At 38.8% G+C, this 24,240-nt stretch overlaps 1 protein-coding gene across 2 annotated transcripts in view; it reads left to right on the top strand.

Moving 5' to 3' along the window:
* Positions 1 to 24,240, top strand: part of LRRCC1 (leucine rich repeat and coiled-coil centrosomal protein 1) — a 45,483-nt gene that overhangs the window by 8,828 nt on the left and 12,415 nt on the right. Inside the window, exons 4-15 of one of the 2 annotated variants that reach the window (XM_068983760.1) lie at positions 1,147 to 1,314; positions 3,230 to 3,405; positions 3,500 to 3,706; positions 9,005 to 9,201; positions 9,470 to 9,617; positions 10,710 to 10,858; positions 18,045 to 18,249; positions 18,999 to 19,138; positions 20,052 to 20,253; positions 20,836 to 21,021; positions 21,983 to 22,157; positions 23,094 to 23,257. In XM_068983760.1, the coding sequence (XP_068839861.1) occupies positions 1,147 to 1,314; positions 3,230 to 3,405; positions 3,500 to 3,706; positions 9,005 to 9,201; positions 9,470 to 9,617; positions 10,710 to 10,858; positions 18,045 to 18,249; positions 18,999 to 19,138; positions 20,052 to 20,253; positions 20,836 to 21,021; positions 21,983 to 22,157; positions 23,094 to 23,257 (2,117 nt within the window). Of the gene's footprint in view, positions 1 to 1,146; positions 1,315 to 3,229; positions 3,406 to 3,499; positions 3,707 to 9,004; positions 9,202 to 9,469; positions 9,618 to 10,709; positions 10,859 to 18,044; positions 18,250 to 18,998; positions 19,139 to 20,051; positions 20,254 to 20,835; positions 21,022 to 21,982; positions 22,158 to 23,093; positions 23,258 to 24,240 lie in introns of those variants that run through there. The other variant, XM_068983761.1, reaches the window with a different exon arrangement.

Genomic DNA, 24,240 nt, shown 5'->3' with positions numbered 1-24,240 from the left:
AAATGGAAAAAAGAAAAGAAAGGTGAGTCCTCTTACATTATTATCAGTAGTGTTAGTATAGTACTATAATGGTCTTCCAGAATCCCCTGCAATGCGGGAGAGCCAGGTTCAATCCCTGGGTCGGGAAGATCCCCTGGAGGAGGGCATGGCAACCTCTCCAGGATTCCTGCCTGGAGAATCCGATGGACAGAGGAGCCTGGCGGGCTACAGCCCATGGGGTCACAAAGAGTTGGACACGACTGAGCAGTTAAGCACAGTACTATATTGTGTACTTATCCTTTTATTATTATGTTAGGGCAGTTTTTGTGTTAATTTTTTATATTTTTTCTTCCTATTTGTGTTAATGTTTTCAAATAACTAGAAGTTTGTGTATTTGTGAATGGAGAGTACTAAGCCAGGCAAAATTCGAAAACTAAGACCTTCAGTGGAGCAGAGAAGAGAGGTGCTTTTGAAAGAATGGCCCTTCCAAAAGAAGGGAAGCTAGGGCCTGCCACCGCGGGTGATTCTCCTCTCGTTGAGGGGCGCTCCTGGAGGTGTTTTGACTGCCTCACACTTCTGGGTTAAACCTTGCTCAGCACACTCGGTTTTGAGTAAAACTCTGACACCTGTGCACTGCAGCTGGGGCTGAAATCAGGCCAGCCAAGGGCTGTGCTGGCACCAGAAGCCTCTACTGCAAATCTAGTTTCTGACATCACCTTGCTCTAGATGAGCTTAGGCGAGAAGCGTTACCCAGGGAACTAAATCAAAGGGATGCTATTGGTGTTTATTTTATACTCAACCCAATAAAATTGGAGTATTAGCTTATGTCTGATAATTTAAAAAGGTGTGTTGGTTGAGAACTTGGAAGCCATTGCCTTATTCTTATTCTCATAAAAGTGCATGGGCCTGGGGAGGCCCATTTTTTTGTTGGCGGAGAACCAAAGCCTAGGTACCCAGGGCTCTGGCCTCGAGAGATGCCAAACCCTCGTTTCTTCAAAACAACAGCTCACTTTGCTGATACCCTATTAGTTGGGTAGCTGTTTGCAGCAGCGTCTTACTAATGTAGCTCCTTTGCCTGTTTAAATAAAACGAATATGAAAGTTATTTTTAATTAGCTGTTAGAAAAATGGATGCTGTGACATCACAAGAGCATTGTTTGTATTGCAGGTTTGATGCCTCTTCATGGAATTAAACACAAACTTAGATATATTGACCTGCATAGTAATTGTATCGATAGTATCCATCACCTACTTCAGTGTACAGTAGGATTACACTTCTTGACTAATCTTATTTTGGAAAAAAATGGAGAGGATAATCCTGTCTGTCATTTACCAGGTATGAATGATTCACATAATACTTTTTATAACAATATTTAAAGCTTCTTTATTTTTTGAAACAACTATTTATGACCTCCTTGAATTTGTCTTAAATTTTGCAGCTTAATATTTTTGGAAGAATATAATTACAAATAAATTATTTTATTAAGACTGAATTACTGTTGAAGAGGGATACAAGCTGAACAGATAAGAAATTGTATTTAGACAGTTTTATATTTAATAAATGATGCTTCAAAATTAAATTGTTAATGATATATTTGTATAATACTAAGCAACCATAAAAAAAAAATATATAGAATCTCTGTAGCTATTGAAAGGAGTTATCTCCAAGATATACCACTGTTAATAGAAAGAAAAGCAAGCAAGTTGCAAAGCAGTGTGTTTAATAGGCTACCGTTTGTGTTCAAAGGATAACTGTGCGTGTTTGCTGACTATACATACAAAGTAGCTAGAAGGATTCACAACAAAGCTGATAATAATTATTAGCTTCAGAATTTGGTGGGTGGGGATCAGGAAATGTGAAAAGAGCAGTGGAAAATCAATAAATGTTAGAAAAACTTTTTACTGTCTTCTGAATTTTACACCATGTGACTGTCTTAAATTATTAATAAGTAAATGATTTTTTTAAGAAGAAAGCTTAAACTTAATATGCTGTATAGAAGATGCTACTGAAATGCCGTTTGATCTAATTCAAAATCATTGAGATCCGTGAAGATAAAGCAGACCAGACTGCCATTTCTAGAACTCATTTGTCTCAAATTGCTTAACCTAACAACAAGATTCAAATGTAAAATATGAACATAAATTCTTAAGATCTTTTTGGATAGAAGTTGGCTGAAGAGGCTCTAGTCTCATTAATATGCAGTTATAAGAAGGCTTTTCCCAGAATGGAAACCTGTTTTGATAGTTTTACTTTGCAGAAGAATATGTTAGGTTTGAGATCACCTGTTTTCCTACATGATAATAGAATCTCCCTGAAAATCAGAACAGATTTCTGTTTGGGAGGGAAACCCTTTTCTTAGAAGAAAACCTTATCCCTAAGACAGTTTATTTTCCTTTACTAACCCACAAGCTGGATTTATTTTTTCTAATAATCTCATCTCAAGAGCCTCTAGTTCCAATAGTTTGAACCCTTGCTTTTCACTTTCTTTCCTAGACGAGGTATTTCTCTGAACACAGTTGCCCCACTCCCCAGAGTTATTTATTACTGAAATTACTTTTCTTTCCTTAAAATTTCTGATGTTAATTTGCTAGACTTCTTTCTTTTGGAGTTTTTTCTAACCACTTTACTTGCAGTTGAGCAAAATTAACTAAAGCATTTTTGTTAGCCTAAAAACCAAATTAATGTTCATTTTCCAGATTTCTCCTATTTTATTGTACTTAAGGAAGATGATCGTATTCTTAAATACTCGATAGATTGCCTATTTTAATCCTAGTTGTATGTAATGTAAGAGGAGAAAGTGGAAATGTTTAAGCTGGTTAATACTTATAGCCTCACTAGCAAAATTTTGATCTCTGATTGTTATTCTTATCATCCTGATTTACATCTGTACTAGTTTTATTACAGATAAGCAAAAGGTATGTTTGGCCTCCTGTCTAGAGTACATTGCTACTGGTTTCGTGCATTTATACCTTTAAGGCAGTTTTATGAACAATGCAGAAATGATACTAACTTTCTCATTTCATCAGGAGGACTGTTTGGGAGGGATTTGGGCATAGTGTTTTGTTTGTTCTGTATTTAATGATTGCACACTGGAGAGGATGAGTAGTTTTCTGTTAGTTTATTAGTTCCATTCCAGGACTAATTTTATCATTCAGGTGATTTATGTGGTAGCTGATAGGTTTACTTTAGTCTAAACGTAGTTAACCTTTGTTTTATGCTTGAGTTTTCATTTCAATGATTTGTTTCCAAGGATACAGAGCAGTTATGCTCCAGACTTTGCCGCAGCTCAGAATCCTAGATTGTAAGAACATATTTGGTGAGCCAATAAATATGGCAGAAATAAATTCATCACACCTACAGTGCTTCGAAGGTCTTTTGGATAATTTAGTTTCTTCTGAATCTCCCCTAAATATAAGTGAAGATGAGGTATAGTACTGTTTTGTTTTTTCTAATGTAAAGGATGTTTTCAGGTTTTAATAAATGTCAATGTAAAGGGTTCTGGTTTGCCTCCGTGTCCCAGATCACTGACGGGATGCCAGTGGCGCCCCCCGTCGGCGACACAGCGCCCTTGGATCAGTTTGCAAGCACACCGACAGACACGGGTGTGACGTCGCTCATGTCTGTGTGTCCCTCTTCCGAGCCAGAGAAAGTGAATCATGAAAATGATCTTCAGAATGAGATGAAACTGCAGAAATTAGATGATCAAATTTTACAGCTTCTCAGTGAAGTAAGTATTTTTCCTGCTTTTCTAAGCAGTGTGTTTGTTGAAGAAAGAGATTAAGAAAATGGGCAAAAAATTGCCTACAAGCTGAAACCAGAAACAATCTATATTTCTGGCATTGGTGTGTATGTTTATCTTTTTTCTTTACAATTGGATTGTCTTGTAGTACTAGCAGTAACACATTTTTCCCACTCATTTTCCTCGAGGGTCTTCTTCACATCTTAGGTAATTCATTGGGTGTTCTGTACTTCGCATTGGTTCCATCCATCTACCTTTTACTTCAAATAAACAGAACTCTTTGGATTCAGTGCTTACTAACACAGAGGATGTCTGAGCAACTTTGGCCTCTACTTTCTCTTCAGTTGTTTTTATAGTCAAAACCACTTCTAAAACTTATAGCTAAGTGGCAAGTTAAAATTCCTGCTTCGATTCCTGAGAGTGGGTAATAGAAAATGCTTATGGAATGATTATGGTTCACTAGTTTGTAGTAATTCTGAACTATTATCTTTTAACACTAGCAATGCTTAATAAACATGAGATCTACCTTAGGTGAGTATGTGCATAAGACTATAAGGATCCCGTGTGCCAGAAATCCATGGAGGTTTCAGCTTGGGCCACAGGTAGATCAGAGGAGAGCTGGGACGGGAGAGCTGGTGGATGCATTCCTTGGCATCACTGATAACACCCTGCCAAGCTGGTAGGACCTTCGTCTCCTCAGAGCTCATCTTCCATCTTTGCCAGTGGCCGACTCTTCTGCCCGTGTCAGAGCTTAGATTTAAGCTTAACGTTCTCTTTCAGAGTGCACTTTTTAGCTTCTCTTAGGCCATCCTCACGACAGTTCAGTCAAGTAGATAAGGATTAATATATTGTTGTTAAATAGAATAGAAACTCAGTTTATTTGAGTCCTTTATTTTAGTGAGGCAGAGTTGAACTTCAAACTCAAATGTCGTAAAATCCGCTCTGGTATCCTTTCCGCAGTCATGTGTCTCACTCAGTGATAATTCTTCTTACTTTATGACTGAGAACAGGAGTCTAGCTTGTGGGGGCGGGGAGGGGCAGCAGGGGAGAGGATGATTTATTGCTACGAATGTGAAAAATGTTTGAGAGAAGGACCTCTTTTGTGCAGTGCTGTGCTGTGCTTAGTTGCTTAATAATGTCCATCTGTGTGACCCCATGGACGGTAGCCTGCCCCGTTCCTCTATCCATGGGGATTCTCCAGGCAGTAATACTGGAGTGGGTTGCCGTGCCCTCCAAGGGATCTTCCCAACACAGGGATCGAGCCCAGGTCTCCCACATTGCAGGTGGATTCTTGACTATCTGAGCCACCAGGGAAGCCCAAAAATACTAGAGTGGGTAGCCTATCCCTTCTCCAGGGGAGCTTCCCAATCCAGGAATCGAACCCAGGTCTCCTGCATTGCATGTTGATTCTTTACCAGCTAAGCTGCCAGGGACAAGTGAAAGTGAAGTCGCTCAGCTGTGCCTGACTCTTCATGACCCCGTGGGCTGTAGCCTACCAGGCTCCTCTGTCCATGGGATTCTCCAGGCAAGAATCCTGGAGTGGGTTGCCATTTCCTTCTCCAAGGGATCTTCCCGACCCAGGGATTGAACCCAGATCTCCCACATTGCAGGTTTTAACTTCTGAGCCACCAGGGAAGCTGCCAGGGAAGCCCTTCTTTTTTACTACCTTAGTGTAAAGGGTAAACATACAATTTGAATTTCAATTGATATATACACTTAAATTATAAGTAAAGTCATAAAGTTACTGAAAATGTGCTATAATATAGTGATAGTTATTCTTCCTAATTATTGTACTTTAATTATTACACTAATTGTGAGAATTCTTTCTGTGAAAGACTGCTTTGTCTTAGATTTTCATTTTTCAACACCATTTTATTATGAATGTTTTAAAACTTAGAGCAATATAAGAGACTTTCTTAGTGAATACCAGTATATCCACCAATTAGATTCCACTACCAACATATTACTGTATTTGTTTCATCATATGCCTATTCATTTTTCAAACTTTTATTCTGTCACACATTTCAAAGTGAACTACACATGTCAGTAGTCTTCCCTCTGTAAATATTTAAGCCTGTGTATCTTTATGGAGTTCAGTGTTTTTTTTAAAGTATTTACATTTACTTATTTTACTTTTGATGTAAAATAGAGATGTCGTGTTCTCTGAATTGGCTCTACAGCTCTCTAAATGGCCTGTTAACGCAAAGGATATAGTCAGTCTGATTTTGGTGTTGACCATTTGGTGATTCCATATGTAGAGGTGTCTCTTGTGTTGCTGGAAAAGGGTGTTTGCTCTGACCAGTGCATTCTCTTGACAGAACTCCTGTTAGCCCTTGCCCTGCTCCATTTTGTACTCCAGGGACAGACTTGTGTGTTACTCCAGGTATCTCTTGATCATTCCAATCCCCTGTGATGAAAAGGACAGCTTTTGTTAGTATTAGTTCTAGAAGGTCTTGTAGGTCTTCATAGAACAGATCAACTTCAGCTTCTTCAGCGTTAGTGGTTGGGGCATAGACCCGGATTATTGTAATGGTGAATGTTTTGCCCTGGAAGTGAACCAAGATCATTCTGTTGTTTTTGAGATCACACCCAAGTACAGCATTTTGGACTCTTGTTGACTACATTTCTTCTAAGTAATTTTTGCCCATTCCCTTCCATTTTAGTCCTTAATTCCTAAGATGTTGAGATTCACTCTTGCCATCTCCTGCTTGACTATGTCCAACTTAGCTTGGACCTAACATGGACCTCAACATGGACCTAACATTCCAGGTTCCTATGAAATGCCGTTCTTTATAGCATCAGACTTCACTTTGATCCCCAGATACATCCATGACTGAGCATCATTTCCCCTTGGCCCAGCCACCTCATTCCTTCTGGAGCTGTTGGTAATTGCCCTCCACTCTCCCCAGTAGCATATTGGACACCTTCCACCTTGGAGGGGCTCGTCATCCAGTGTCATATCTTTTTGGCTTTTCACAGTGCTTCATGGGATTCTCATGTCAAGAAAACTGGAGTGGTTTGCCCTTCCCTCCTCCAGTGGACCACACTTGTCAGAACTCTTCACTGTGACACATCCAACTTGGGTGGCCCTGCGCGGCCCAGGGCTTCCTTGAGTTACACCAGGCCCTTTGCCACAGCAGGACTGTGATCCAGGAAGGGAACTGAACAGCAGCGGTAACAATGCGTGTTACCCAGACTTACAGGGAGGTAAACATCACCGTCGTCTTAGAATGTTCCCTCACGCTGCTGTTCACAGGCAGTCCTCTCCTGCATTCCACCCCCCATCGCCACCGCACAATCACTTTTCTTGTGTTTTTTACCATAGGTTATTTAATACTTCTTCCAGAACCTAATGTAAATGTAATTATACAGTATGTAACACTTTTGTGTAAGGCCTCTTTCACTCAGCATCACCTTGAAATCAGTCTGTTACTATGTGTATCAGTAGTTTGTTTTTACTGGTATGTAGTATTCTGTTGTATGAGTATTCTAAAGTTTAGTTTTCCATTATCTCTATTGATACGCCACTGAATTCCTTCCAGGTTTGTGAATAAAACTGAACAATACAGTGCAAGTCTTTTTGTGAACTTTTGTCTCCATTTCTCTTCAGTGAATAGCCTAGAACCAGACTTTCTAGATGACAGGGTAGGTGTTTATTCAGTTAAATAAGACACTGCCTGGCTTTCCCAAGGTGAGTGTTCCATTGCACGCCCGCCAGCAGTGTATGACTGTCCAGTTGCTCCACAGACTCAGCAGGGTTTACTGTCAGCATGGATCTTATTTATCCATTCTAGTGAGCGTATACTGGCATTAGTTGTAATTTTAATTTGCATTTCACTGATGAATAGTGATGTTAAGCACTTTTTCATGTGCTGATTGAATTTTTTGTGAAGTGTTCAAAAATCTTGCCCATATCTTTATTGAGTTGTTAGTCTGTTACTGGGTTATAAGAATCTATTTTGTATCTTGAATACTAATGTTTTGTCAGATACCTGTGAATTGCATGTTCATTTCCTTAATGGTCTATTGATAAGCAGCAATTTTAATTTTACTGATTTTGGGGGGTCTATTTCTTGGCATTCTCTCAACATTTGCTTTTTATATTTTAAAAGCTCTATATTTTTTCTAAGCACATACATATTTATGGCTACTTTTTCTTCCTAATGAACTGACCCCTTTTATCATTCTTAAATGTACATTTATGTCTTTCCTCAATTTTGGAATTTTTAGACATCATTGCTTCAAATATTTTCCTGTCCCATTCTCTTTCCTCTTTTTTCAAATTTCATTTAGGCCTTTTGATGTATCCCACAGTCCCCTGTGGCTCTGTCCATTTTATTAGATTTTTCCTCTGTGTTCTTCATATTGAATAATTTCACTGAGCTATCTTCAAGTTTACATATTCTTTCTTTTATCATCTCATTCTCTGTAGTGTGGTCAGTCAATTTTTACTTCAGACATTGTATTTTTTCAGTTGTAAAATTTCCATTTTTTAAATAATTTTTACTTTTCTGCTGAATTTTCTTTTCTTTCATGATAAGCATTTTTTATATCATTGCGCATAGTTATGATCGGTATTGTAAAGTTCTTCTCTGCTTATTTTAACATTTAGTTCTCTGAGGTTAGGTCTCTGTTGATTGCCATTTCTCTTGAGAATAGGTCATATTTTCCTGGTTCTTCCTATTGTGAGTAATTTTGGATTTTGTCCTGGACAGAGTGAGTGTCATTTTGTGGAGACTTTAGATGCTGCTATAGGCCTCTAAAGAGTGTTAATAATTCTATTATAGCAAGCGTTTAATTTGCTTTGCTTTAACTGCTGCTCTTTTGAATCCTTTACTGAACTTCCTACTCCATATGCTCTAATTCTTCAGACTCAAAAGTCTGTGGTTTCTCCACTTGAGTTTTAAGACTCCCTACATAGTGCCAATTGTGATATGTTCATAGGCTAAAAACCATAAGGCAGAAACAATTAATTCTGGTCATTTTTTCAAGGGTCAGCTCTTCTTTAGAATAAGCCTGCTCCAGTTCACTTTCCAGGATCTCTAGGTAGTTTTTGTTTCATTTGTATTTCTGCCCCAGTTTGTAACTGTGATCGTGAGAGAATCGAATCTCACAGGGTCGTATTTGTCCATACTAGAAGCTGATTCCCGTGTCTTAAGTTGCAGACATACCTAGTTTATAAATCCTTAAACTTGTGAAAAGTTCTAACATTTTAGAAAACAAACTATATTCTTTTATACCAAAATGAACTTTTAAAATACTTTGTTGTTGTTCTTTTTATTCTAGACTTCTAATTCTATAATAGATAATGTTCCTGAGAAAGATCCCAGACCAAAAAGAGACACAGATGTGACTTCTGAAAGTGACTATGGAAACAGAAAAGAATGTAGTAAGAAAACGTCTCGAAGATCAAAAATCCCCTATTATTCCAAAACTATTCAGACTATTAAACACCACAGTAAAAACAGCAGTACTTTTATAAGGTACTTCTTTTAGTTCTAGAAATTCAGATAAGACACACAGACGTTTATACTCTCAACTCCTTCCTTAAAGCTGCCTTGTGGTCTTATTTTTTTTACTTTCCTAATGTCAAAGATTTGACTTTTCAGCCTTGCCAGCTCAGGTTTGGTCAGTATATTCATATAAATTTACATAAAAGGATCTTTTATGCTAGACTGTCATTACCCAAGTTGTAAAAATTATAAGTGTCATACATTTCTTTGGGTTATTAACTGTGTTTTTTATTTGCAGTTGTAATCGTAAATTGAAACCACCTTTCCTTAAAGAATTATATATAAGTTCGTCTTTGCCAAACAATAGTACATTAGAAGAATCAGAAAACCAGAAAACTGAAATAATGAAATTAAACAATGATGGGTCAGAAGATGCCACTTACCGGGTATGATTTAAGAGATTTAAGAAAAATTGAATATGAATAATCTTAGTTTTAAATACAAGTTAGCCCCAGAAAAATAATGCATGTTTCTTTGAGCACAAAATATTTTATTGAGGGGATGAAGTTGGGTTATTTTCCCTGTCCTGATTTCCAGATTTTGTGTAATGTCACTATTTTTATAATTTTTAAAGGAATGCAAATTACACATTTTAGATGAGATTTTAATGAAATCATTTTGCCATATGCTTCAGAAGGAGAAAATAGGTCTAAATTTTCAAATTCTTCCTAAAACAGTGATTCCTAACTTAGGAGTCTTAGAGAGTGTTTTAAGTATCTAAAGAAATCTATAGTCTTCCCAGAGAAACTTTCTTAGAGAAACTCATTAAGTATTTGAGTAATATTTTGAAAATAATTTCACGGTTTTCATGGACTCTTTTGAAACCCAATTTTGGACACGTGGTTTCCAGATTTAGAGTTATTTAGGAATTTTTAGTACAGATTGATTTATAATTTTTGCCTTCTTCCCCTTATTTTACTTGTTAACAACTGGTTATGCTTTTCATCGTATAGCACACTTTACTTCCAATATTATGCTGTTGGTTTTATCCTCTTGTTCTCAGTTATAAAGGCCTTAGTATTTAGAAAATAGTAATAGTCATTATGACAGTAATAATAGCAGTTAACATTTATTGAAGGCTTTGCAGGTGGTGCTAGTGGTAAAGAACCTGCCTGCAAGTAACAGATGCTGGTTGATCCCTGGGTCAGGAAGATCCCCTGGAGGAGGGCATGGCAACCCACTCCAGTATTTCTTGCCTGGAGAATCCCAAGGAGAGGAGCCTAGCAGGTTATAGTCCATAGGGTCACAAAGAGTCAGACACGCCTGAAGTGACTTACACACACTCACACATTTATTGAGTGGTTATTTTATGCCAGGCGCTATTCTGCATGCTTTACTTCCATCTTTTGTTTAATTCTCACCATAGCCCTTTGAGTTAGATACTTTTATTCCCATATTATAAATGAAAAAATTGAGGCAGTGAGAGGCTACGTAACTTTTCTGAGTTCACAGAACAAATATATTGGTGTATTTTTTAGGCACTTGTCGAGGAACTAGATGAAGAGAGAGAGAAGAGGTGGAAAGCTGAACAAACTGAAAAGAAGCTTATGGATTATATTGATGAACTGCATAAACATGCGGTTGAAAAAAAAGATATTCATAGCCAGGCTCTTCTTACTACAGACAGGTAAGGGAAAAGTCTGTACACCTAAGTTTATCTCGTAGGACAAAAAAGTGCTAAACTTGGAACTGGAATGCCTTCAACTAGCTGCAGTATGATTGAAAACTATGCATGTGGTTTTAATTTGAATTGAACTAGTTTTATTTAAAGCCTTCGGGGTTTATCAGCTTTTTATATAAACAAAGGATTCAGGATATTAATTTGAGCCCTCAAGGTGGAAAATGTCAGATAGATAAAGTATTTCAAGTGAAAAACAGGAAAAGCATAGAGCAGGGATTGGCAGACTTGTTCTGTCAGTGACGGGGCTTGGCATACTTTTTCTATAGGTTTTCTGGGTCATAATCAGTCTCTGTGTGCTATTCTCCACAATGGACTCTGGTATCAGATAACCCAAGTTTCTTAATTCTAATGTTTTTATGCAGTCTTATTTCATTTCCCATTTTATCGTTTTTTTTCTATGTTGTATTATGTAATACAAGAATGTCTTATTCTGATATGTGAGAATACCACACAGTTTTTTGAAATGACAATAACTTTTTTCTTTGGTTTTCTGTAGGCAATTATTTCTAAAGTTATGCTTTGTCTCAAAAGGTTAAAGGTTTTGTCCATGGAGTTCCTTTTGATTTTTGTCTCTTCTGACCCTTGAACAAGCACTAGATTTCTAGACTTGGTATTTGCCAACAAACAGGCATTAGGAAGTTGCTCCATCTACTGTATATGTAGGTAGGAGATGGATTCCCTTTCTACAGTCTTCATTGATTAGTAAGTTTGTATACATGGGCCCCAGCCCAATTCCCAGATTCTGTTTATACATATAACTAGTAAAGTTTGTGGTCCTGATGTGGTATTTTCTAGCAGATTCTCTCATTCTTTGTACCTATGGAATATAAGGAAAATTGCAATACGCACCATGTGTTCTATGGAAACCTCTGTAATTAGGCAAACTATGATGCTTTATGCTATTACTAGACAATCCACCACTTACCCATCAGTTTCTTACCTTATATGTTTTGGAAGTTGCTCTTCCTGATAGAATAAGATGCTGGACAAAGGTAACAACAGAATGGGTAAGTAACAGTCCTGTAACCACTTAGAAGAAACAGTACTTTTATTTGCAAGAGGTGCACAGGTAGCCAGCATAGTTTAATGATAGATACATACAGACTGTGTGGCTTGATGAGTCACAATCAGACAGTGAAAGAGAGGGATTTATCTTCCTTTTTCATTTAGTTCCCTTTGCTTATTACTGAAATTCCTCCCAGATTTTGGCATTGTGTTTTCTCTTGTTTAGAGTCATTTGTAGATGCATCTTTGTTTTTCTCTGCTTTGTAAATATTATCTGCTGCTGCTTCTAAGTCACATCAGTCATGTCCGACTCTGTGCGACACCATAGACAGCAGCCCACCAGGCTCCCATCCCTGGGATTCTCCAGGCAAGAACACTGGAGTGGGTTGCCATTCCCATTTCCAGTGAATGAAAGTGAAAAGTGAAAGTGAAGTCGCTCAGTCATGTCTGACTCTTAGCGACCCCATGGACTGTAGCCTACCAGGCTCCTCCATCCATGGGATTTCCCAGGCAAGAGTACTGGAGTGGGGCCATTGCCTTCGTGGAATATTAAAGGAAGCTGTGTCTGGGATTGTGAGCCAGATTCTGTTTTGATTGGAAAGCTTTGGACATGCCTCATCTTTATCCTTCTTTAACCTCTGTTGTTGTGTCATGTTTCCCATGTTACATGTTCATTGTTCTCTTGAAAACTTAGCTTCAGTCTCTTCTGGTTCATCTATCCCCCAGAATGGGTTTTGGAGATCAGATCCTCACCAGTCTTCATATTCCCTTATGTGACTTGGTAGGGACTCTGTATTCTTCATACCTATACAGGGTCTGACATTTAGGTACCAAGCTATGAGTACATATTATCTCAAAAACTGAATCTTCTCTATTGTTTCAAGTCCCTAAGGTGTATCTGACTGTTGGTGACCCCATGGACTACAGCCCATCAGGCTCCTCTGTCCATGGGATTTCCCAGGCAAGAATACTGGAGTGGGTTGCCATTTGCTTCTCCAGGGCATCTTCCCAACCCAAGGATCAATTCATGTCTCCTGCATTGGCAGGCGGCTTCTTCATCACTGAGCCACCTGAGAAGCCAAATCTTTGATCTGTCTCTACTGTGCTTTTAATGGCAAGCTGCTTCAGTATTCTTGCCTTGAGAATCCCATGAACAGTATGAAAAGGCAAAAAGATATGACACTGAAAAGATGAACTCCCCAGGTCAGTAGGTGCCAATATGCTACTGGAGATCAGTGGAGGAATAACTCCAGAAAGACTGAAGGGATGGAGACAAAGTGAAAACAACACCCAGTTGTGGATGTGACTGGTGATGGAAGTAAAGCCCAATGCTGTAAAGAGCAATATTGCATAGGAACCTGGAATGTTGGGTCCATGAATCAAGGTAAATTGGAAGTGGTCAAACAGGAGATGGCAAGAGTGAATATTGACATGTTAAGAATCAGTCAACTAACATGATTAGGGTTAGGGTTACGGCTGGAATGGGAAAATTTAATTCAGATGACCCTTATATCTACTACTGTGGGCAAGAATCCCTTAGAAGAAATGGAGTAGCCCTCATAGTCAACAAAAGACTCTGAAATGCAGTATTGGATGCAAGCTCAAGAATGACAGAACGATCTCTGTTCATTTCCAAGGCAGACCATTCAATATCACAGTAATCCAAGTCTGCCCCAGCCATTAATGCTAAAGAAGCTAAAGGTGAACGGTTTTATGAAGATCTATAAAACCTAGAACTTACATACGAAAAAGATGTCCTTTTCGTCATAGGGGACTGGAATGCAAAAGTTGGAAGGCAAGAAACACCTGGAGTAACAGGCAAATTTGACCTTGGAATGCGGAATGAAGCAGGGCAAAGGCTAATACAGTTTTGCCAAGAGAACGCACTGGTCATAGCAAACACCCACTTCCAACAACATAAGAGAACACTCTACACATGGACATCACCAGATGGTCAACACCAAAATCAGATTGATTATATTCTTTGAAGCCAAAGATGGAGAACTCTATACATTCAGCCAAAACAAGACCGGGAGCTTACTGTGGCTCAGATCATGAACTTCTTATTGTCAAATTCAGGCTTAAATTGAAGAAAGTAGGGAAAACCACTAAACCATACAGGTATGACCTAAATCAAATATCTTATGATTTTACAGTGGAAGTGACAAATACAGTCAAAGGATTAGATCTGATAGACAGAGTGCCTGAAGAACTATGGATGGAGGTTCCTGACATTGTACAGGAGGCAGTGATCAAGTCCATCCCCAAGAAAAAGTAATGCAAAAAAGCAAAATGGTTGTCTGAGGAGGCCTTACAAATAGCTGAAAAAGAAGAGAAGCTAAAGGAAAAGGAGAAAAGGAAAGATATACCCATTTGAATGCAGAGTTCCAAAGAGTAGCAAGGAAAGACAAGAAAGCCTTCTTGAGTGATCAGTGCAAAGAAATAGAGGAAAGCAATAGAATGGGAAAGACTGGAGATCTCGTCAAGAAAATTAGAGATACCCAGGGAACGTTTCATGCAAAGATGGGCTCAATAAAGGACAGAAATGGTATGGACCTAACTGAAGCACAAGATATTAAGAAGAGGTGGCAAGAATACACAGAATAATTATACAAAAAAGATCTTCATGACCCAAACAACCATGATGGTGTGATCACTCACCTAGCACCAGACATCCTGGAATGTGAAGTCAAGTGGGCCTTAGGAAGCATCACTACGAACAAAGCTGGTGGAGGTGATGGAATTCCAGCTGAGATATTTTCAAATCCTAAAAGATGATGCTGTGAAAGTGCCGCACTTACTATGCCAGCGAATTTGGAAAACTCAGCAGTGGCCACAGGACTGGAAAAGGTCAGTTTTCATTCCAATCCCAAAGAAAGGCAATGCCAAAGAATGTTCAAACTACTGCACGATTGCACTCATCTCACACACTAGCAAAGTAATGCTCAAAATTCTCTAAGCCATGCTTCAACAGTATGTGAACCGCAAACTTCCAGACGTTCAAGCTGGTTTTAGAAAAGGCAGAGGAACTAGAGATCAAATTGCCAACCTTCGTTGGATCATAGAAAATGCAAGAGAATTCCAGAACACCATCTGCTTCTGCTTTATTATATAACCAAAGCCTTTGACTGTGTAAATCACAACAAACTGGAAATTTCTTAAAAGGATCGAAATACCAGACCACCTGACCTGCCTCCTGAGAAATCTGTATGCAGGTCAAGAAGTAACAGTTAGAACCAGGCATGTAACAACAGACTGGTTCCAAATCGGGAAAGGAGTACGTAAAGGCCGTATATTGTCACTCTGCTTATTTAACTTATATGCAGACTATATCATGCGTAATGCCTGGCTGGATAAAGCACAAGCCAGAATTAAGATTGCCGAGAGAAGTATCAGTAACATCAGATACGCAGACGACACCACCCTTATGGCAGAAATTGAAGATGAACTGAAGAGCCTCTTGATGAAAGTGAAAGAGGAGAGTGAAAAAGTTGACTTAAAACTCAACATACAAAAAACAAAGATCATGGCATCTGGCCCCATCACTTCATGGCAGATAGGTGGGGAAACAGTGGAAACAATGAGAGACTTTATTTTCTTGGGCTCCAGAATCACTGGAGATGGTGACTGCAGCCATGAAATTAAAAGACGCTTGCTTCTTGGAAGAAAAACTATGACCAACCTAGACAGCATATTAAAAAGCAGAGGCATTACTTTACCAACAAAGATCCGTCTAGTCAAATCTTTGATTTTTCCAGTAGTCATGTATGGATGTGAGAGTTGGATCATAAAGAAAGCTGCTGCTGCAGCGGCGGCGGCGTCACTTCAGTCGTGTCCGACTCTGTGCAACCCCATAGATGGCAGCCCACCAGGCTCCACCATCCCTGGGATTCTCCAGGCAAGAACGCTGCAGTGGGTTGCCATTTCCTTCTCCAGTGAATGAGAATGAAAAGTGAAAGTGAAGTCGCTCAGTTGTGTCTGACTGTTCGCAACCCCATGGACTGCAGCCTACCAGGCTCCTCCGTCCATGGGATTTTCCAGGCAAGAGTACTGGAGTTGCCACTGCCTTCTCCAAAAGAAAGCTGAGAGTGGACGAATTTGAACTTGGTGCTTGGAGAAGACTTGCTTTTGAACTGTGGTGGTGTTGGAAAAGACTCTTGCGAGTCCCTTGGATTGCAAGATCCAGCCAATCAATCCTCATGGAAATTTAGGATTTCCAGTGACTATTCATTGGAAGGACTGATGCTGAAGCTGAAACTCCAATACTTGGGGCACCTGATGTGAAGAACTGACTCATCTGAAAAGACCCTGATGCTGGGAAAGATTGAAGGCAGAAGGAGAAGGGGACAACAGAGGATGAGATGGCTGGATGGCATCACTGACTCCATGCACATGGGTTTGGGTGGACTCCGGGCATTGGTGATGGACAGGGAGGCCTGGCGTGCTACAGTCCATGGGTCGCAAAGAGTTGGACATGACTGAGCGACTGAACTAGCCTGATGCCTTTAATACCTAATCTATACACTTCCAAATCTCTTATCTATTATCCAGGCCTTCTTGATTAACAGATTGTACATCTAATCATCTACTAAAAATTTCTTGTCTACGTTGCTTTAAGTTCCTAAGATCAACATATTGCTAGGTCAACTTTTCCTGCTCCCTTATTTTATATTCCTTGTTCTAATAAATGACCTTTCATATCATCAGCCACCAAAGCTAGAAATTTCAGAATCATTTTTTTGCTTCCTTCCTCTTTCTCAGACTTCATAACCAGTAGGCATTGATACCCTCTTCATTCTACTTAAAAGGTGTTGAACCATTTTCTCTCTGTCCCCAAACTGCTGGATTAGTTTAGGCCCGTATCTCCTGCTCAGAGGATTACTCTAATTCTTTTTATTTGTAGCTTCTCTGCCCCTTCCACCATATATGTCACAGACTAAAGTCTAATATTCTCATATAACGTACCAAGCTGGAGTTGAAAGACCAGTTTGGAGACCACTCAGAAAGGCAAGAAGAGAGATATTAAGAACAAAAATTGGAGCAGTGACTCTCGTGTAGGAGTTGATAGGTACAGGGATTTTTCTCAATTATGACTTGGAAATTACACACTGGAGTGGCTGCCTGGCTCAGAAATTCCTTCATGAGGCTCTATCTTTGCTATTCATTGTCCCCTTTTCAAACACTCCTATTGTGTCATGAACTGCCTCTCTGCCTATAATATTGGTCAAGAGAGAACCCCTGAACTACGATGGGTAAAGGTAAACCTTAGTCATGGCCACAGTGACTGGTGCATGAAGCGAGCATATGAACCAGATTGGAATAACCGGGGCTTTTCCCAGAACTCAGTTCAGAGTTGAGCTAGAGAAAAGTAATCTCTTCTGTTTGGTTCTCACTGCTGTCAGAACATGAGTCTAGAGATGTTTGTAGCCTTCCCTGTCTCCCCTGAGTGCATTATAAAAAACATGCCATGGGAAGAATTCAGACCAGCCTGTAGGGAATCAGAGAGACCTTATGGTGTTCATATTCTTTTTTTCAGTGGTCCCTCGGAATAGTGCCATCCCTGCCTCTGAATTGGTTGGTTATATGTTTCACTAAACTCTCCTTTCTTCCTAAAACTGAGAATTTTCAGTCAAAAGACTCTGAGTAACACCGAGCTAGTATAATACTAGGATGTAATACTTAATGTCTAGGGAAGATGCAGAGGGGCCAGAGTTGCTTTATAAATGGGTGTCTGTCCTCTGCCAGATGTTAAGCTCCTTGAAGGCCAGGCTGTATCTTAATTATCTTACTTGCTTTTAAGCCCACATCTAGCACAATGCCTGAAACAAATAAGGTGCTTTTAAGTTTTGCTGTCAAATAGTAAAGTTCACAAAAGATAAAGATTCATTAATTTATGTAAAATGTTTGCCCTTTGACACAATGCTAGTTTCATGGATCAGGGGTATGGCATACTGTTTTTCAGCTATTTTTTACTCTAAGGAGAGTTTGGAAGATACTTCAAATCTTCCTCTCTTCTGTGTTCCTACCTACAAATCTTCCTCTCTACTTCTTCTCTAAGCTTAGTGTTTAGTACAGTTTTCATCTTTTTCATATGTATAGTATACTTAAAATGTGATTTATGCTTTAGGCTAAAAGAAGTTATTTTTAAAGAGAGAAATTCCAAGCTGCAGCTGGAAATTATGGTTCACAGACTTCAAAATGAAATTAAAAAATTAACTGTTGAATTAATTAAAGCAAGAGAGCAACAAGATGATCACATTAGACACCTGAGAACCCTGGAAAAGGCGCTGGAGAAAATGGAGAGGCAGAAGGGGCAGCAGCAAGCCGCACAGGTACGCTCTGCCACCTGCGCTCCCACGGGTTACACGCTCATGGCGTCTCTCCTGAAACACGCTACGTCATCATATGCAGACAGAGATGTTAGGTTGGATGCAAAAATTACACGTGCCAGTCATTTAACCTGCGGAATTATTTCTTGAAGTAAGGTCGCCAGCATTCACAAAGCAGTTATAAGAAGAGTTGGTGGATATACTGCTAGTTGTTAGGCTTGTGTTTTATTAGAGCCAGTTTTTAAATGACTCCTTGGGGGTGTTTGAAGGCTTTAAAGTTTTGTGTTTTCTGAATAGAAATTTTTTTAAGGTTCATGGTGCAAATAAGATTTAATGCTAATATGTTTGATGCTTCTGCATATGTGCTGAGTCACTTCAGTTGTGTCCAACTCTTTGTGATCCTATGGAATGTAGCCCACCAGGTTCCACTGTCCATAGGATTCTCCAGGCAAGAATACTGGAGTGGGCTGCCTTGCCCTCCTCTAGGGGACCTTCCTGAGCTGGGGATTGAACCCGCGTCTCCTATGCCTCCTGCATTAGCAGGTGGGTTCCTTACCACTGGCACCGCCTGGGAAGCCCTTGATGCTTCTAAGACTTAACTTTATGTAACCACACCATTATTTAGTTAATTTTGGAAGTCAGCTTAGTCACTAGGTCCTGTTACTTAGAAGACACTTTTCTGTGGGTAACTGACATTAAAATAGAAACAGAGGAGATGATCTAAATACTGTAATTGTGTGTATTTTACTCAGATGCGTCTTATCCAAGAGGTGGAACTCAAAGCTGCTGCTGCTGATAGAGAAATAAACTTACTTAGGACTTCTCTCCATCAGGAAAAGGAACAGGTGCAACAACTTCATGAACTGCTTGCATTGAAAGAAAAAGAGCACCGGTGAGTGAAATACGTATATATCAGGAAGACATGGACATTTAAAAACAAGAAAAGTCACTTGGTTCTCTCTGCCCCTCCCCCCAGAACTAGACAGTGATTCAGCAATGGTGAAGTCTGACAGAATTAGCTCATGAAAAATGACATGTTTATGTATCCTTTAGAATCAGTCTTATTGTAAGAACTTGTAACGTAGAAACAAATCACTGACTTTGTTAAGGTTGAAGTATGGATTTATAGCAGTGAAGCTCATTTTACGTTTCTCTAAGCCCAACCAAAAGTTGATCATTATAATATAGAGAAAACTGTTTTAATTGACTTCCAAGTAACTACTTGCTAAATTATCAGTATACTTTATTTCTTTGAAGCAGGATTCAGCAGACTTTATCCTGTGGAGGTCCAGATAGAAAATATTTCAGGCTTTTCAGGTCATGCCTAACTGTCTCTTTGTAGCCCAAAAGTAACCATAGACAGTGTGTAAGCAAATGGATGTGCTGTGTTCTAATAAAAGTTTATTTCCCCACAAGAAGGGCACCAGGCCAGATTTGGTCCAAGGGCTGTAGTTTTGCCCAGTAGACTGTATTTCTGTATATTAAAGACTCAAGCAACATGGAAGATGCAGTGAAACAGAACCTGACTCCTGTGAATACACCCAAAGGCTATTAGAAACCATACAATGACTGTGAGCTGTCTCAGTGAAGCTAAGACTTGGCATATCCCTGTCACCACTGAATGAACAGTCAAATAAAACTCATGTTCTTTCTGCATCTACCATCGTGTCCCTAGTTTTGGGTTTGAAAGTAAGGAGCTGATCTTTAACAACAGGGAATATAGAATATTTAGTACTTAAAGGCCTTTAAAGTTTTTCTTTCCATGTAAACAGCACCCTGTGTTTTTTATTTGTTTTTCATTCCAGGAAAGACATTGAAACAAGGGAGTTGTTTAGTGAAGCTGAGTTCCAGGAAGCCTTAGCTAAAGAAATTGCTAAAGAAGAGAGAAAGCATGAGCAAGTTATAAAACAATATCAAGACAAAATTGATGCATTAAATCAACAGTATATGGATTTAGAAAATGAATTCCGTATTGCTTTAACTGTTGAAGCCAGAAGATTTAAAGATGTAAGAACTGGCATCTAGCTTTTTATTGAAAACAGAATCAGCAAGTTATGATTTGATAAGAGGACTACATTTTAGAATTCTAGCTCTATTTGCATGCTGCCTATAGGATCTTCAGCAAATTACTTAGGTTCTCAGAGCCTTATTTCTTCACATAAATAATAGTTAATCTTCAGTGCTGTTGCCAAAGCTAAGTGACATTATAAATGGTCAAGTAAAGAGAGCACTCAAATAGGAATTAGGAGACCTGCATTCTCTATTATTGAGTACTGTAGAGCAGGGGTCAGCAAGTTAAAGTCTCTGGGCTATTTTTGGCCCATTACCTGTTTATGTAAAGTTTTATGAGAACAGAGCCATGCTCACTTGTTTACACAGTGTCTGGCTGCTTTTGTGTCAAAATAGCAGGATCCAGACCTTAAAACATAAACACTATGGCCTGGCTGACCTGCGAAGCCAGTTATCTGTGAATTTCATTCTGTTGCTAAAACTCAGATACTAAAAATGAAAAAAGTAAGCTGTTTCCAAAATCAGATATTTTCTAAATATTCTGAGAACTGCTATTTATAATGCAATTTTAAACTATAGGTTAAAGATGGTTTTGAAAATGTTGCAACTGAATTAGCCAAGAGCAAGCATGCTCTTGTTTGGGCTCAACGAAAAGAAAATGAGTCTTCCTCTTTAATTAAAGACCTAACCTGTATGGTGAAGGAACAAAAAACAAAACTTGCAGAAGTTTCTAAATTGAAACAGGAAACAGCAGCAAATTTACAGGTAGGACACTGTACCATTATATTTCCTTTTTAACTTTTACGTCATTTTTTCAAGTATATTGTGATAATTTTAGGAAGTATACAGTTGTGAAGTAGATAACACTAAGTATATTTTTATGTGTGTGAAGACTAATATAATTAGGAGATAAACCATGGCTGCCCAGGTTGCTACTTACACTAAAATCGTATTTAAATAAGTGAGTTAATTTTAAGAAGTATACTAAGTAAACAGATACTAGTTTTACAGTGATACAGATGGTTGAAGTTTGGAAAATACCAAAGGAATTACTGATATTAATTTTGTGGTAGTGGACATCTTTACATACTAATATACCTACATTGACATTGACATTGAAGTCGCTCAGTCGTGTCCGACTCTTTGCAACCCCATGGACTATAGCCTACAAGGCTCCTCCATCCATGGAATTTTCCAGGCAAGAGTACTGGAGTGGGTTGCCATTTCCTCCAGGAGATCTTCCCGACCCAGGGATCGAACCCAGGTCTCCAGCATTGTAGGCAGACGCTTTACCGTCTGAGCCACCTGGAAGTCACTAATATACCTAACTATAATACTTTTTAATTACTTTATTTCTGTTGTCTTAGTTTTAAATATTAGTGATATTTTGCTGAAAAAGACTCACTTTATATAAGTGTCCTTTAGACTGTTGATGTAAATCCTTGGTGAGAAATTTTGGGTAATACATGCGTAGTTGCTCTTTTAAAATATTAAATAAAATTCAGAGTTTTTACAGAAATAGCCTCTTAAAATTTGACTTTTTATTTAATGACCTACATTTATTTTTAGTCAATAAAATTAAAGCATTTTCTATGTAAAATTTAGGAACATTACTTTGTATTTGCTTAAATAACATTTTTTCTCACTATAAAATACAGAAAGAAAATAAGTACTTAAATATAATAATTACTTTGCATTCTTTTCAATGTTTTTTGGTGGTATACAGAATCAAATCAACACACTTGAAATTTTAATTGAAGATGACAAGCAGAAGAGTATTCAAATAGAACTTCTCAAGCAGGAAAAAATGCAGCTTATTTCCGAGCTAGCTGCCAAGGAATCGCTAATTTATGGTTTAAGGACAGAAAGAAAAGTATGGGGACATGAGTTGGCACTACAGGGTAAAATTCTCAAATTTTCAAAAAATAGCCCATTCTGCTCATCCTGCAAACCGGTGTATTAGAAAAGGGAGGGTTAATTCTTAGACATCCCAGGAAAGAAGGTAACGCTTTATACTGAAGGGTTACTAGTTATTGGTCAGTCAGAAAGGAATGAAATTATACTAAGGAATTGAGAAGGAGTTTATTACACCCATTTTATAGTTATAGCTCTGATATTTTGCTGTCTCTGGCTTTCTTCCCAGTGTAATTTGGTTACGTTTCTGAACAGGTATACCTTTATGATGCTACAGCTGAATAAGTTATTGAAAACGATTCTTTCTTATCTAGTGATTTTAAATTGTTTATACATATGCAGCATTCATTTTTTTGCTAACAAGATAAATGTTAGCAATATTTATCTTGTTACACGTGGAGAAATGTGAAATCAGTTATGAATAAAAACCATTTTAGGTTCAGGTAAACTTACCCTTAGTCTCATTCCCTTTCCAGTCACCATAAAGGAAGAAATTCACACTTTCAAGATATACACTTAAGTTTTAAGGCATTCATGGAGACTTTATAAATTATGAATAGTAGATGTTGGCCTAAATGGAACATTGCTTATTTGACCATTCCATGTAGGAATCTGTAATATAATTGCAAATTAATTTTGTTTGTATGGACAGCATAACATGACCCATTAAATATTTTGTGATTCAGTTACTTGTTCACAAAAGTAGCTGCTTGCATGGTTACTGTGGTTTTAGGTTCTCAAACACCCACAGTTTTTAAAAGGTCCGTTTCTTCTCTTTCCACTTTATATTATGCTGTTACATATTTTGTTTCTTTATTCAGCTTCTTTTATTCATTATATCATACACTGTAAAATGAGATTCTCGTTAAAAACAAATCTCTTAAGGTCTTCTTAAGGTTTTTACTTTGATGTTTGTTTCTTAGGATCTTCTCTAGTCCAAAATCATGGGAGAGTAGAGGCTCAGCTTGAAAGTCTGTGTAGGGAGAATGCATGTCTGCGAAAAGCAAGTGAGCGTGACAGCGACACAATAAGAATCAAATGTAAAATCATAGACGACCAAACTGAAACCATTGGAAAATTAAAAGAAGTAAGTTTGACGTTTTATTTTAGGAAAAGCTCATAGGGAAAGTGTGAAAATGTGTGGATCAAAGTACCTAATAAATATTTGTCTCAATGAATCCTAACTGTTGTGGAATTTAAGACATACTATCGTGTTTTTTTAATAATGTTTGACACTTTGCTTTTAAAAGTTATATATAACATTTATTAACTTGAAATTACTTTTACCTCAAAATTTTATGGAGGGTGTTATTATGGCCCTTGGAAAGATCCCCTGGAGAAGGAAATGGCAATCCACTCCAGTATTCTTGCCTGGAGAATGCTATGGATGGAGAAGCCTAGTAGGTTACAGTCCACGGGGTCGCAAAGAGTCGGACACAACTGAGCGACTTCACTTTCACCTTCACCTTCAAAGTAATTAAAACTAGCGTCCATAATGGGTGGTTGTTGCTCTTCAGTTGCTGAGTCATGTCCAGCTCTTTGCGACCCCGTGTACTGCTGCACACCAGGCTTCCCTGGGCTTGGCGGCGGTTGGAGTTCTGCACACTCAGCAAGGACCAGCAGTGGGACGTGCAGGGCGCCAGACATGTTGTCTCGCCACATGGGGTGGCGGCAGGGCCTGTCCCTGCTAGTCAGGGCCTGAGAAAGCACGGTCCACTGGAGGAGGACATGGCAAACCACCTCAGTGGTCTTGCCTTCAGTTCAGTTCAGGTCAGTCACTCAATTGTGTCTGACTCTTTGCGACCCCATGAATCACAGCACGCCAGGCCTCCCTGTCCATCACCAACTCCTGGAGTTCACTCAAACTCACATCAATCGAGTCAGTGATGCCATCCAGCTATCTCATCCTCTGTCGTCCCCTTCTCCTCCTGCCCCCAATACCTGCCAGTATCAGAGTCTTTTCCAATGAATCAGCTCTTAGCATGAGGTGGCCAAAGTACTGGAGCTTCAGCTTTAGCATCATTCCTTCCAAAGAACACCCAGGGCTGATCTCCTTCAGAATAGACTGGT

The sequence above is a fragment of the Capricornis sumatraensis genome, chromosome 11, assembly GCF_032405125.1.
Source record: "Capricornis sumatraensis isolate serow.1 chromosome 11, serow.2, whole genome shotgun sequence".
Taxonomy (NCBI): domain Eukaryota; kingdom Metazoa; phylum Chordata; class Mammalia; order Artiodactyla; family Bovidae; genus Capricornis; species Capricornis sumatraensis.
Note: the sequence above shows the minus strand (reverse complement) of the source record. Positions and strands in the feature narration are given on the sequence as shown.